The sequence below is a fragment of the Vulpes vulpes genome, chromosome 6 (genome assembly GCF_048418805.1).
Source record: "Vulpes vulpes isolate BD-2025 chromosome 6, VulVul3, whole genome shotgun sequence".
Lineage (NCBI taxonomy): Eukaryota > Metazoa > Chordata > Mammalia > Carnivora > Canidae > Vulpes > Vulpes vulpes.
This window is the reverse complement of record NC_132785.1, coordinates 93,962,269-93,977,283: the sequence shown is the minus strand read 5'-3', so window position 1 is coordinate 93,977,283 and position 15,015 is coordinate 93,962,269. Positions and strand designations below refer to the sequence as shown.

General features: G+C 32.0%; 1 protein-coding gene across 1 annotated transcript in view; it reads left to right on the top strand.

Annotated features, from left to right (window-relative positions):
* Nucleotides 1–10,540, top strand: part of EXOC5 (exocyst complex component 5) — a 58,766-nt gene extending 48,226 nt beyond the window's left edge. Inside the window, exons 14-18 of the mRNA XM_026000622.2 lie at nt 3,000–3,120; nt 4,106–4,192; nt 7,184–7,292; nt 7,491–7,706; nt 8,345–10,540. Of these exons, the coding sequence (XP_025856407.1) occupies nt 3,000–3,120; nt 4,106–4,192; nt 7,184–7,292; nt 7,491–7,706; nt 8,345–8,533 (722 nt within the window). The 3' untranslated portion in view covers nt 8,534–10,540. The remainder of the gene's footprint in view (nt 1–2,999; nt 3,121–4,105; nt 4,193–7,183; nt 7,293–7,490; nt 7,707–8,344) is intronic.
* Nucleotides 10,541–15,015: the final 4,475 nt, after the last annotated feature.

Sequence of the window (15,015 nt, the reverse complement as noted above, 5' to 3'; positions counted from 1 at the left end):
ATCAAACCTGATAGCCAGTCTATCAGCAAATCCTATCAGTATACTTCCAAACCTAATTCATACTCCTCTACTTTTTTCAAGCTCTTCTAATGCCGCCCTAATTTAAATACCATTATCTTTATCCACTCCTAACTGGTCTTTCTGTGTACATTCTCTCTCACCTCTCCACATTACTGACTCCGCATATAGTCAGTTTGATTATCATTTCCCATTTAAGACCCATTAGGAACTTCCTATTTCTTTTAGGGGGAAAACAATAACAAACTTTATAAAAGCAAGACTTTTGATCTGTCCTCTTCTTATGTATTCATCCACTTTTCATATTGCACTTTCTCTCACTACCTCAGCTGTCAGCCACTCTGGCCTTCATTCTTTTTTCTCACTCAGACTTTCCCCCTACCCCCCAAACCCTTTTCCTTCAGCTCTTTTCACACATGACTTTTTAATCTCTGATCTCAGCTTAGATGTCACCTTCTCAAAGAGGCTTTTGTGGATCACCCTAGCTAAGGTAGCCCTCTACTCCCAGCCTAGTTACCCATTATTTCATCCCTGAATTAATATTTTTCATAGCACTTACCACAATGAAATTTTCATCTATTAATGTCTTCCTCCGCTTACCAGAATTCATTCATTAACACATACCTTCTAAGTGCCTACTCTTTCACTTATGGAGTTTTCTTAAGGATAAGATGGGCAGATGACTAAAATGCAATGAAGAAAAATAAAATTGAGTAAGAGATAGAAGTGTTGAGAAGGTGGGATGGGGAATTCAGGAGTAGAGGACTTTTTTTTAGAGGTTGGTCAGAGAATGCTTCTCTGAGGAGATGTTGAGCCAGACAGCTGAATGGAATGAAAGAGTAAATTGAGTATTTGGAGAAAGTATTTTAAGGAAACAGCATGTATGCTGTTGTGGCTAGGAATCTTATCTGTCTTAATCACCATTATTGCCTAGCACTTAGAAAGCACATAGCAGATGCTCAAAAAATGTTTATTTGAATGTATATCATGTTATTTAATAAAGTTTTTAAACACTGAAGCGGAATTACCCATAATTCAGTAAACTTGTGGTTTATTCTTACCCATTTTTTTATTTGCTCTCCTGTAGATAAGCATTTGTATCCTTTTTTAAAACTTAATTACAGTAGACTCTTTTTTTTTTTTAAGTTTATTTATTTTCTTAAGTAATCTGTACCCAGTGTGGGGCTCAAACTCATGACCCCAAGATGGAGTTACATGCTCTTCTGACTGAGCCAGCCAGGCTCCCCAATTACAGCAGCTCTTGACATCAAGTATTTAACATTTGCCATTTGCAAATGACTTAATGTGGAAATTTGTATTGGGATAATAATACCTCAAGGATATGATGAAGATTAAAGAAGATAATGGAAAAAGGTAACAAGAATTTGAATTCATAGGGTTATGAAGGATTTGTTATTTAGCTCATATGGAAATCTAGCATCTTCATTTTAATAGCTATGTTCACAATTTGAAAGACTTAGAAAATTTACTGGTAGGATAAAAATATCCTATAACTTATATTCATAAATTTTCTTTCATGCAGGCATTCAGTTAGTACTTACTGCTCTTATTTCTAATGATAGTATAAAATTTCATCATGTGTACATACTATAAAGATAAATAAACTTAACTATCCCCTGTTACTAAACATACTGGATATTTTCAGCAATTTAGTAATATAAATAATGCTGCAGTGAACATTGTAGAGCTTAAAGTTTTTTCCTTATTTTGAATTATTTCCTTTGTATGAAATCCCAGAGGTGAAATTAGCAGATCAAAGGGGCACTTAGCTGGCTCAGTTGGTAGAGCATGTGACTCTTCTGAGTTGTGAGTTCGGGCCCCCATTTGGAGAGTAGAGTTTACTTAGGAAAAAAAAAAAAAAAAAACATCAACACAAAGTGTGTTACCAGTTTAAAATTCCTATACATACAGATTTTTCCAAAAGGGTTTTTTTGCACTAATTTACACTGCTACTGGCATGTATGATTATACCAGTCTTCTACATAACATTGAATATTCTTTTAAAAACTTTAATTTAGTGGTTAAAAACATATATAAATATTACCTTAATTTAATATCTTTCATTAATAGTAAGGACTAGTATTTTCCACATGTGTATTGACTTTATTTTTTTTCTCTTGTAAAGTTTGTGTTGAAGCCTTTAACAGTTGGTGATTTTGTTATGGGGAAACATATGGGAAAATGAAACACCTTTCATTTTTAAAGCTTTGAAAAAAATCATCATCTTATAAAGAATTCTAGGTATTAATTTTATTTTCTCATATGTATTTTCCCTAGCCCATTATGCCTTTTAATTTTAGCTGGAGACATAAATATCTAAAGTTAGAGTGGAGCTTAGTTTATCTATTGCTCTTTTAAGAAAGGAGGAAACTGAAATTTGGAGAGGTCAGCTGTCTGTCTTGGAGTCAGCATGTTGCAGTGCATGAGTACCATGCTAAAAATCAAGAATTTATTTTGTAAACAGTGGAGAGACTTTGAATATTTTTGAGGAAATAATAGCAAGATGAGTGAAATGTGTAAGTTTAAGTACATTACTCTGGCAACAATACATAGGAAAGATAAAGTTATTTGAACCTAGAAAACTAATAAAAAATTACTTTAACTCTTATAAGAGATAATGAGGCCTTGTTATAAGAAAAATGGTGGAAGTATATGCATGGCTCATGTGGAACAGAGAAAGGAAAGGAGAAGATACAGTCCAAGATGATTCATTTATTGAGTTATTTTTGGTTTATCTCAGCAAATAATGAAGACTAAGTAGATAGTGAAAATTTACATGTAGAAACTTTGGATTAATTTTATTAAGTTATTAAGCTTAATTTTCTCTTCTGTCCACAAAAATCATTGTTGATTTATTAAAATAGCAGTTACCTTTATTCATGATACCACATTCTTTTTTCTTTTGCCAAGGTGAAATTCTTCAGGTATGATTCTAATATACACATGCCTTCCAATTTTAGGAATTCCTTCTTCAGATTCTAGGAATGCAAATCTCTATTTTTTGGACGTTGTACAACAGGCCAATACTATTTTTCATCTTTTTGACAAGCAGTTTAATGATCACCTTATGCCACTAATAAGGTTAGTCAAATTGGTTTTTGTTGGTATTTCAATGAATATTATACTGCTTTACATATAAAGATACACAACAAAAATTTTATAAGATTAATAGGACAGATTTTAATAAGGCATTCAATAAGGCTTGTTTATATCTTCCTATCAATTTATGTGAACTTTTAAAGCATGTAAGGATTAAATAAGGTACAGATTATATGAACATGCCTTATAAAGTTGTGTGTGTCCTATTACTAAAGAGGAAAAAATTTTTAAAAGAGGAAAAATATATAAAAGATAAAATTTTAAACATTTTATTGTATACATTGATATGCCAAGAAATTAGTCCAGAAACATTCTCCAAGATAAAGATGACTTATCCCTGAATTACACTTAAGAGCTGTAATGCCACATAGCAAAGAGTTCACATAACTTTAGAGTTGCATATTTTTTAATATTTTAGGTGTTTTTGACATTTAAATGGCATTCAGAAGGCAACTATGATTATCAGTTTTTTTTAAAATGTAGGAAACCTAAATACAACTGGATTGGCTATTATTCCAGGATTGGCTGGAAAATTTTAATTAGTGTAATTTACTATGTATTCTAAAGACTCTGGTGATGTCGTATGGGGTTTTTTTGTTTGTTTTTGTTCTACTGTTAATCCAGATATTTAATTAAAAAGGAAACCAAATAATCCCAAAATTTCAAAATCACATATATTTATATTCTTAAGGAATATTGTCTCTGAGATGAAAGTAACAAATCTAAATCTTCTTTTTCCTTCTCATTTAACTAGTTAATTTTTCCTAGTGTGACTATTAGGCATAGTAACACCACATAATTTCCTAGTATTGAATTGGGCATAGTAATTACTTCTTACGTGCTTCTTCATTTGTAAGCAAATTAAAATAAAATATGTGTATTTATAAATGTATAACAATACACATGTGCACATGAAAAACTTTTATAAGGCTACTAATGTGATTTTCCCCCTTTAAACATTGAATAGCTCTTCTCCTAAGTTATCTGAATGCCTTCAGAAGAAAAAAGAAATAATTGAACAAATGGAGATGAAATTGGATACTGGCATTGATAGGCAAGTTATCAGTTTTACCTTTTCTCTTATATTTATTTGTTTTTTAAAGTTTTTTTTAAAGATTTATTTAGGTATTTTAGAGAGAAAGAAAGCAAGAGTGGGGGGAAAAAGTCAAAGGAAGATGGAGGGAGAGAGAGAATCTCAAGCAGATTCCACATTCAGTGGGGAGCTGGATGCAGGGCTCAATCATGATTCTAAGATCATGACCTGAGCTGAAATCAAAAGTCAGATGCTTAACTGAAGAGCCACCTAGGCACCCCTTTAAAGATTTTATTTTAAAATCCACACCCAGGGGATCCCTAGGTGGCTCAGTGGTTTAGCACCTGCCTTCGACCAAGGGCGTGATCCTGGAGTCCTGGGATTGAGTCCCATGTCGGGCTCCCTGCATGGAGCCTGCTTCTTCCTCTGCCTGTGTCTCTGCCTCTGTCTCTCTCTCTCTCTCATAAATAAATAAATAATTTTTTAAAAATAAAATAAAATAAAGAAATAAAAATAAAATCCACACCCAACATGAGGCTTGAACTCACAATTCTTGAGACCAAGAGTTATGTAGTCTACTGACTGAGCCAGCCAAGCACCTCCCCTTTTCTTCTATTTTTTAAATCGTAAAAACACCATTATAAATGCAACATGAAAATGGTTTTCAGTATGTTTAGGTATACTTTTAAACTAGTTTCAATTGAAAACCATTTTTGTAAGCCACCACTTTCTCCTTCACTTCTTTATTTCTCTCTCTCTCTCTCTCTCTCTCTCTCTCCAAACTCCTTAAAAATGGTATGTAACATAGAGGATTTTATTTTCATTTAGAATTTTCAGGCCTATATCTGAAATGGTTTAAATAAATATACTAGTTTTTTGTAAGTAAATTTCATTAATTGAATCCAAACTCTGCATCAAAAATTTTTGTTTACTTTTTCTGTAATTACCTGTTAATAGCATAGAGCAATGGGTCTTTTATCCTTTCTTGAGATGACATAGTGGGCATATATTGATGATGATGGTGATAGTTACCACTTACCAAGCATTTGCTGTGTGCCAGACACAGTGCAAGGACCTTCACATGTATTATTCTATTGGATAGGAAATGCTATCTTTCTTTTACACATGAGGAAATGGAGGCTTAAAGAAATTAAGTAATTTGCTCAAGATCATACAGTTAATGGTGGTAGAGTTGGAACTCAAATTCAAAGCCCATGCTACTAGATTTGGGCATATCTTTTTTACTTACTATAATTCTGTTTTTTTCTCTTCTATTTAGGAAAGCATATTTGAGTGCAAGTTAGTTTCAGTGCTGTTATAAGGATAGCCTGGAATCCACTGTATTTAATGGAAATAAATAATTTTTACTTTATCAGTAGTATCAAACTTTCAGCTCACCTCCCAAATTATCCTCTTAGTAAGATCAAGAAGTACCATACAACATATGATAATGAGGGAAAGAAAAATAAAATTGAAAAATAAAACTAGGAAAAATAAGGATGTTATAAAATTAATTACTGAGATTAATTTACTGAATTATATGCTTAGAATAATCCTAAAACTGGTCTCTCCCTTTTCTTTTTAGTTAGAATCATATGAGATTATATATATATATATATATATATATATATATATATATATATATATAAACTTTAATGTTTATGATTATTACATATATTATAATCATCACTTCAAGAAGTATTTATTTTCCTAACCCAACTCCCTCATATTAACTTAATTTGTTTCTTCTTGCTTTGCCTCAGAATACCTGAAAAATTATATTTGGGACATGGGGAGGTTGATTACATTAAGCTTTCAAAGGTATAGGAAAGATGTATTTCCTTGGAGTCTTCTTAACATCTTTCTGTATAAGCCTTAGTCTCAGTCTTTGCACTTGTTGACTAATTGAAGGCACAGTATTCTGTAGTGGTCTCATGAATATGAACCTCTGATTTTTTTACCCATGTACCATGGGGCCAAGAGGTAATCCCTTCTCATATTTTCAGACCAGTATCCATCTATAGGTGTTATGTCAGAACCTCTTTGCCTTTAAAACTCACAGCATCTTCTCTTACTGCTATTGTCTCTCAATCATTTATGTTAGTGTCCTACATTTTTTGAGGATTTGGGCATCTGGCTCACAATTTTCCTTTTAACCTTAAATCGTAAGTTATTTCCCCTACCATGTGTTTGACCCATTCATATTCTTGATCGTCTTCATTTTAGTTACCTACACTCATATCCTGCAGCCCTCATTATCATTGGTAGCAAAAACCTCAAACTTGAATATCCCACTCATTGCTCATAACCTCCTGTTCTTCCAACTCCATAACCTGCTTTCTGGCCTCAGTGGGAATTTTGCCAATCTACTATCATTTTCTTTATTCATTATTATACTTAGGTTGCTTGGTCCATCTCTTAAGTTAGTCCCTTGTAATTACTCTAAAAACTATTTCCATTATCCTTAACTATCTTACAGATCCAAAGTTTTGGACCAGTGCTGTCTTTTATTCCTGTAACTGGGTAGCTGATTGCTGTTGGATGATATCATGTAACTTGAGCATTATCAATACACTGCTATAAATCCATGTTCTCATTTCTCAACTGAGTCTTTAGTACCACTTGTTTAGCCTCCTGCTTGTCCTTAGAATGTGTGACTCTCCTATTCTTACCAGTTCTTCCAAACGTTGGCTATTTGTCTTAAACCCTCTGTTTTCCCCCTCATACTAACCATTCTCTATATATGGTTGCTAAGGAAATAAGTTAGTGACAAGTTTCTAAGATCTTTAAGATTACCTTAAATAAAGTATTGGGCAAGAGCAGGAAGCTAATAAAACCAAGAGTTCATTGCTAGCAAGACCTAGAATTTATTTTTTCTAAAATCTGAAGTCTACCAATAGTAAATAATTTTATGGTGCTCTGAAATGAAATAATTTCAATTTAGTATAAATAATATAAATTAAAGTAAATATAAAATAATGGGTCAAATATACGATGTTCTCAATTCTCCAGGACATTAAATTGTATGATTGGACAGATGAAGCATATCTTGGCTGCAGAACAAAAGAAAACAGATTTTAAGCCAGAGGATGAAAACAATGTTTTGATTCAATATACTAATGTAAGTAAAACGATTCAATATGCTAGTAAGAATATCTGCTATGCTTAATACTTTCATTAACATTTTCTTTGGTATATCTTCCTGTGCTCTAAGTTTTTTTTCTTTTATACTTAGAAATTAATGAGGCACTATATGTATTTTCTCCTTAGCTAAGCTGATACACATTTCTATGTAATAAGTGTAGAAAACATTTTACAGGCCTGTGTTAAAGTCTGTGCTTATGTAAGAAAGCAAGTGGAAAAGATTAAAAATTCCATGGATGGGAAGAATGTGGATACAGTTTTGATGGAACTTGGAGTACGTTTTCATCGACTTATTTATGAGCATCTTCAACAATACTCCTACAGTTGTATGGGTGGCATGTTAGCAATTTGTGATGTAGCTGAATATAGGAAGTGTGCCAAAGACTTCAAGGTATGTATTCACAAATATAAAATTTGTAAATAGGCTCAAGATCATAAGTCAGGCCATTAAAAACACATGCTGACTTTAATCACTACAGAAAAGTTTACAACTTGTTGATACCATAGTGAGACAGACCTAATATATCCTAACTGAAAAAGTCTTGTTCTAATCATATTTTCTGTCTTAACACATTTTTGCTGTGTACTTTATTTTAGATGAGGACATATTTCAGTTCCACAGTCCAAATGACATTGTTCATTTTCATAACTAATGCTGTCTATATCACACATAAGGAAAATATTTTCTTTTTTCGCATACGTGTCTCTGAAACCAGTTTACCTTAAGGTTTAAATTATTTAAGAAGAGTACTAAATTAATGGTAACTAATTCTAATCCACAAAAATATAAATGATTGTTACTATTGAAGAAAATTGACCTGTATCTTTTCAAAAAAATTATACCAAGTTTATATACTCTGAGATAGTTGAGTTTTAACACTTTCAGGAGCTTTTATAATTTTTAGTATTGAAGTTTACTACATTAGTCAGTCCTAAGAGTATATAAATGAGAAGAATTTATAAACTAATTGTAAAACTAGAAATTGTTTTATTTCAATGTTTTTTTCTTCTTCTCTTATTTCAATTCAGATTCCATTGGTATTACAGCTTTTTGATACTCTGCATGCACTTTGCAATCTTCTGGTAGTTGCTCCAGATAATTTAAAGCAAGTCTGCTCAGGAGAACAACTTGCTAATCTGGACAAGAACATTCTTCACTCCTTCGTACAACTTCGTGCTGACTATAGATCTGCCCGTCTTGCTCGACATTTCAGCTGAGGTTGAATTTACAAGGGAAACATGTTGTACTTCAGCAGGCCTTTGGTTGATAGAAAGCACAGGAGATTTCTTATGACAAAGCCAACATTTTATGGAAAAATGACTGTTTGGAGAAACAGCAGCCATACTTACCCTTGAGATTTTATTTGAAATTTGAACACTACCAGCCATATTTTGCTTTTTCACCTGAAGTTGAATTTTAATTCCATTCTTGAACATATAAATTTCAAATTCTAAATTTTAAATTCTGTGAAACTACATGTCACTGTTTTCATCCTGGAAAATGTTGGTGTCAGAAGACAAATGAGATGTTATCAGTGTTCCAGTTGACATTCTTTTACATATTCTATTGGGAAATTTTACCATCCTATTTTGCATTAATGGTAAAATACAGCAAAACTGCATTTATTATTTACCAATTTTTAATGACCTTTTCAGCACTTGGTAATTGTTAGTCAAGTTACTTTAGGTTTTCCTAGAGAAATTTTGCCTCTTTCAAAAGGTTAACAATTGAGCATAATTTCTGTAGTTGGTTAATTGGATTTTTTTCCTGAGGTACAATAGTAATATTCCAAGAAAAATGTTATAAACTAAACTAAAATGATGAGATGTTTTATGTAGATATTAGGAATGGATCAGAATACATCTGCTTTCTGGGGAAAAAAAAGTTTACTATTTCTTATTTCGTAAACAGATTTTAAGCCAATGCTAGCAAGAAGTTAATAAGTCTACCTTATTTTATATTTCACTTAAGATAAGGTGGAGGACTTTAAAGGACCATATTTATTCATTATTTTAATATTACAAGGGAAGTAAAGTGAGGTATACTCTAAATGGTAAATATAAGAAATATTGACAGTGTTTAGCAACAATGCAGTCTTTTAAGATTTCTTTCCTAATGCTAAACTGGAATAAGATGGGATGGCTAACCATAGGTAGTCTATTTTAAGGGGAATCAGGAATTGATAGTGTTATATATTCTAAGTCTAGAGATGAGCTTTGTAAAAACTGGTTGCTTTTCAAATCTATAGTTTCTGTCATCTTTTTCAAGGCATTTCTGAAGCAGTTCTTACTGATTGGAGTTAATTGAATTGGCTTAATATGGTGACATAATAAATCACTTATAAAATTTTAAACATCAAGTGGAAATTTAGAAAGGCTATTACTCTACAATTTCTATAAACTTGGTCTGCAAGAATTCATTCTTATCTGTATAGTGTTTCAGCTTCCTTTGTGTTCATAATCTAGGAACAGATAAACTTTAATGTTCAGCTCATTCTTGGCATTTTTTTTCCTTTAATGTATGCTGCTTTGCCTAATTTTGGCAAACTACTTTTCTTTTAAGACTGTGTTTCTGAATGGTCATCGATTTTACCAAAACTTCCAGGTCCAGTGCTAGCTACTGTTCAAGTTACTATTGACTGAATTTTCTTCATTTTCTGTTTAGCCCAGTGTTATCAAGGTCAGGAAGAGAAATGAAGTATGCCAACTTTTATCAAAGCATTTTAGGAAATCATGGCAGCTTTAAAAGGCTGTCTGGTTTTCTATTCCTTAGCCAAGGGAGAGCCAGAGCAGATTTTGGATACTAGAGAAAGTCATATGCTTGTACTATTGCCATTTTAGAAAGCTCTGATGTGAATTCAAATTATACCTCTGTTACTTAAAGCCAACAATTTTAAAGCAGTAGTTTTACTGGCCATTTGAACTCTTTGTACAGTGTCAATTTGTAAAAAACAAAACAAAACAAAACAAAAAAAAACCAATAAAACATGAGAACATTTTAAGACTTCCAAATCAGAGAAGTGCTTCAAATTATTTTGTTTGGATTAATTTTTAAAATGTAAAGCATATACATGTTGCTTACATATTTTGTTAATTATTATTTCCATGCTTGAGTTTTGTGCAATATTTTCCATTATGTCCATTGACCAGGCAGTGACAAAGAAAACTCATAAGTGAATACTTAGAAGTGTTAATATTAATGCTTAATAAACAAATTCCCTGAAATTGTTTTTTTATTTCACTCCATTTTTACATCTTTAGGATATCTGTACTTAATTTTATAAATTATTCTATTTAAGTTTTCAAGATGTTCCTTATTTTTATAGCATAGGTCTTCTCACTTCCTTTTTTTAGCAGAAAAATACTTTGTAACTAAGATTTGAAATTTAACCTAAGCTGATTATCTTTCTCTAAGCAACTTTTTGTTGGATAAACCCTTATGCATTCCTTGCATTCTTTGTATTCCAGTTTTTAAAGCATTTTTTATATTTGTGGCCACTATAAAATTTTTCCCACAATATACGACTCAAAAGAGATCAATAAGATGTTTTTCACGTGCACATGGTAAAATTTTAAGCAGCAATAATGGAACTTTGTATATTAATAACGTTAGCCTACATTTGAATAAGGAGAATCATTAGTTTTCTGCAGTTCTGCATGAGCTAACAGACAATATTTAGGTAATGTTTTGAAGTTGAAAATATGCTCCAAAACACTGCAGGTTATTTTTCTGCAACTTGAGTATATTATATTTGCCTAAAATGGTACAGAAAGTGAAATACACAACACAAATTTAAGAAGGAAGTCTAGCGTCTATAAGTTATGACAGAGTAGATGAATAGTCCTTATGAAGAATTACTAACTCTTGGATGGATCTTTAGATAGTAGATATCTGACTATTTCAAGACAAGTATTAGCCTCATTTTGAGCATCACCATGGTTGCAAGTCCCTGGCACTTTCCCCTTTTTAAAAAAAAAGCTGCTAAGTATGTTAACTTATGATATATTTAAATGATTTTCTTTCCTCTTTCACTTTAAATATTTCACTATCTGACTATTAGCCTTCTGGCTTATAGTGAAATAATTTAATTATCAGATTGTTTCAAAGTAGAGAATTTACTGCTTCCTTAAAATGCCTTTTTTAAATCTATGATGGAGAATATTTACAAGTATCCAGATAAAGAAATTTTGGTTCTGAAAAGCCACAAAACCTTTGTGAGTGGTCGTGTTTATAAGGGTAGTGCCCAAGGCATGCTTGAACAACTAAGCAAGTTTCATCAGTGCATAATTTGTCATTGACTAAAAAGCTTATATCTGGGAATTTATTTCTTTTTAAAATACAGAAGTAGGCTGCATATTACCCATATATATTTATTACTCATTGACTTAGAAATGTGAGATGTTTCCTAGAAGTGAACTGAATTCTCCTGATTTCTGTTGGACAATTTGACATAGAAAGCACTTTATGCTTTTATCCCAATTAGTTTAATTATATTCAATTTCTGTAGTACTTCCCTCTGCTTGAGAAATTCAGTCCTGAAATACATTGTATACTTTGGAGAAAAAAACCAGTCCATGTTGCTAGAGTAAATAATCCTACATAAAGTAAAAACAGCAATTTTTAACTTGTAATGCATAATAAAAACAGAGCTACATTTATCTCCTCAAGTCCCATGCACTGTGCTGACCATTTGTATACATGATCTTATTAGATTCCAAAGCAGTCTTGGAAGTTGGGTACTATTATCTCAATTTGACAGATGAAACATCTAAGCCACAAAAACGTTAAGTAGACCTACTCAGGGTCTATAGCTAATAAAAGGCTCAGATTGAAACCTAAGCCTTTCTCACTCATTCTTTATGTTCCGTACACTCTTCTTGTTTAACATTTAAATAGGTCCTTTATTTTGATAGGCTCACTGATTTTGCTTAATCTAATTCTCTTCTCATCCAATGTCTGGTTCTCACTATAATGTTTAGGCTATGAAGTTGATACGCAGGGTCAGTATTTAATTTACTGTTGGATTTTTTTAATGTCTCCAATGTGTGATCATACTTTTTAAATTTAGTTTTTAAAATTTTATAAGTGGTCATGAAATTTTAATTTAATATTAAGTTTGTATTCAATAGAAATCTTTCTATTAAAAAGTTCTCTTTAGTGAGTATTATTTTACATAATTATAGTACTATGTCTGCTTAATAATCTTTACAGAAGAAAGAGTCCAGGTATTTTGTATCATATTTTATAACATAGGAATAAATGACAACTGTACCTTGGAAAATAGGAGGAAATCAGTATTTCTACCTTCAAAAACAGACTATTTTAATGTCATAAATTTGTCAATTGTGTTAACTATTCAATGCAGTTGGTAGTTTTTAAATGAATGCTAGAGTGAAAATACAGGGAAAAGGTACTCAGTGAATTAGCAATGGGTAGTCATCTTCATGTCATCAAAAATAACATGTTTAATCTTTTAAGAATTGCCTTAACTCCTAACTTTTATTCTTAACACGGATCAGTCCTCTCTCTTTCCAAATTTAGGGGAGAAACCTGACACATTAGATTGTAAGAATTTTAATTGATGATTTGGAGCAGTTAGGCTGATAACTCTGGGCTTAACAAGTTTGGTATTTTTAAACTCAGCCCTGTATACTTTAACACTGTTATTTGGGTGGTAACAGTAAACTTCAGTTCTTGTGATAAGTAGGACCTCTAGGGGGAGGGAAAAGTAATTAACCATACTTGTTCATTTTCTAAGTGTTTTAGATGGTTGCAGTCTGCCTCACCATACAAAGCCAATTTAAATATGAATATATCACATCATACTCCAAACAGCAAACAACCTCAGAGGAAAGTCATTTATTCAGAAGGCATAGATTTGTGCTAGACAGCAGTGATGCATTACAAATATATAATTATTTGCACTAATATTTGAGCAGGTGGAATGGATTAGAACATGGTCAACATTATGCTGCTGATAACATGTATTTTTCTATATTAATATGTACTGTGCAACATGTATTAAAATTGTCAATAATTCATTTTAGCCAAGATACTAATATTTATATTACTATGTTGAAGAAACAGTATCCAACTGAGCCACTTTTAATTTAAAAGTCTGAAACTGGAATTAAGTTTACTTTGAAAAACCACTTAAATTACTTTATAATCACGGGAAGGTCAGTAAAACATAGAATTATCAGTGACTGGTGACTTAATAGGAAGAAGTGTGGAGAGTTAAGAATAGGGCTAGGATTCTGCAATGAGTAAATTAAGTTTCATTTATTTATAGCTCCGATTTTATTTTCACAATTAGCAATCTTAAATGAAGGAAAATGTCTTATCCCTTCCAGTGTATCTTTATACTAATACTCTAAGTCTGAAGATTGGATGGAACCAACTCCAAGGAATTAATCTCCAATGGTGGACTTTCAGATTTTCTAGATTAAACTTTAAGAGGTAGAAAGCCTTCTTGATGCCCCTGTAATCTTAAATAGGCAGGTGCCTTTAAGTGAGACCATCCCTTTTTACCTATCACTTTAATTTTTTATACTGTGGGTAAATTTAGTTCCTTTGAACTCTGGTATTTTGTTGTGGCAGTTCTCTCAAATCTGCAGCTTTTTGCTATAAAGAATATTGTCTAAACAGAACCTGGACAATGCTGACCTTAAAGAGACCTGTGAAACTACCTCTAAGTATATTTTTTGCAAATATTTTGTGCTATTTAGAGGATTCACTTGAAATTCTGTGAAAATATAAGGAGTAATACTAAGTGCCTCTATATTAGGATGCTCCAGTAAAATGTACTTTCATTTTTTGCCACAAGGGGGGAGGCTATTTTTATAGTAAAACCTGCATTTTTGTTTGATTTTAAAAATAGAACTCAGTTTCTCTCTACTGAACAGCATCTTTGAACAACATATCACTATCGTAACCAGTAGGAAGAATGTGTGATTGTGTGTGTATGTGAGTTTAAAGAAGATTCTGAAAGTCATATGAAGAATTTCTGGACCAATTAATGACATAAAACTAAGGTAGTTTTGAAGAACCTGTATGTGCACAGTGGACACAGGAATTGGACAAAGTTCATCCTAATTAAAATTATGTTTTTGGAGTTCTAGCTCATTGAATTACTTTATCAGCTCTTTAAGAATGATCTATTGATTAGTTTTCTGCATTCTGCTTTTTAAGGAAAAAATTTTGAAACCATCTCAAACTTACAGAAAGTTTGTAAATACTGTACAAATAAAATTTTTCCGCTTTGAGAGTAAGTTGCTGTCATGATGCCCTATCACCCTCCAGTACTTTTGTATTTCCAAAAAGAAAGAATTTTCCCATATAACCATAATACAACCACCAAAATTAGAAATTAACACATATTACTCCCTCAGACCTATCCAATTTTCATTCATTGTCCCAATAATGTTGTATAAAGATACAGTTCAAAATCACATGTTTCCTTAGGTTGCAATATCTCTTGTTTCTTCCACTGTGGAACAGTTCATCAGTCTTTGCTTGACTTCTGCAAGACCCTCGACCCTACCCAGTTGTTTTATAAACTGTCCTTAGATTTGGATTTACCTGTTTCCTTATGATTAGATTCTAACTGTGCTTCTTTAGTAGGGATATTAACAGATGCAGTTCTGTGTTCTCATTGCATTCTGTTAGTGCACAATTTCATTTTGCCCCATTTCTGATA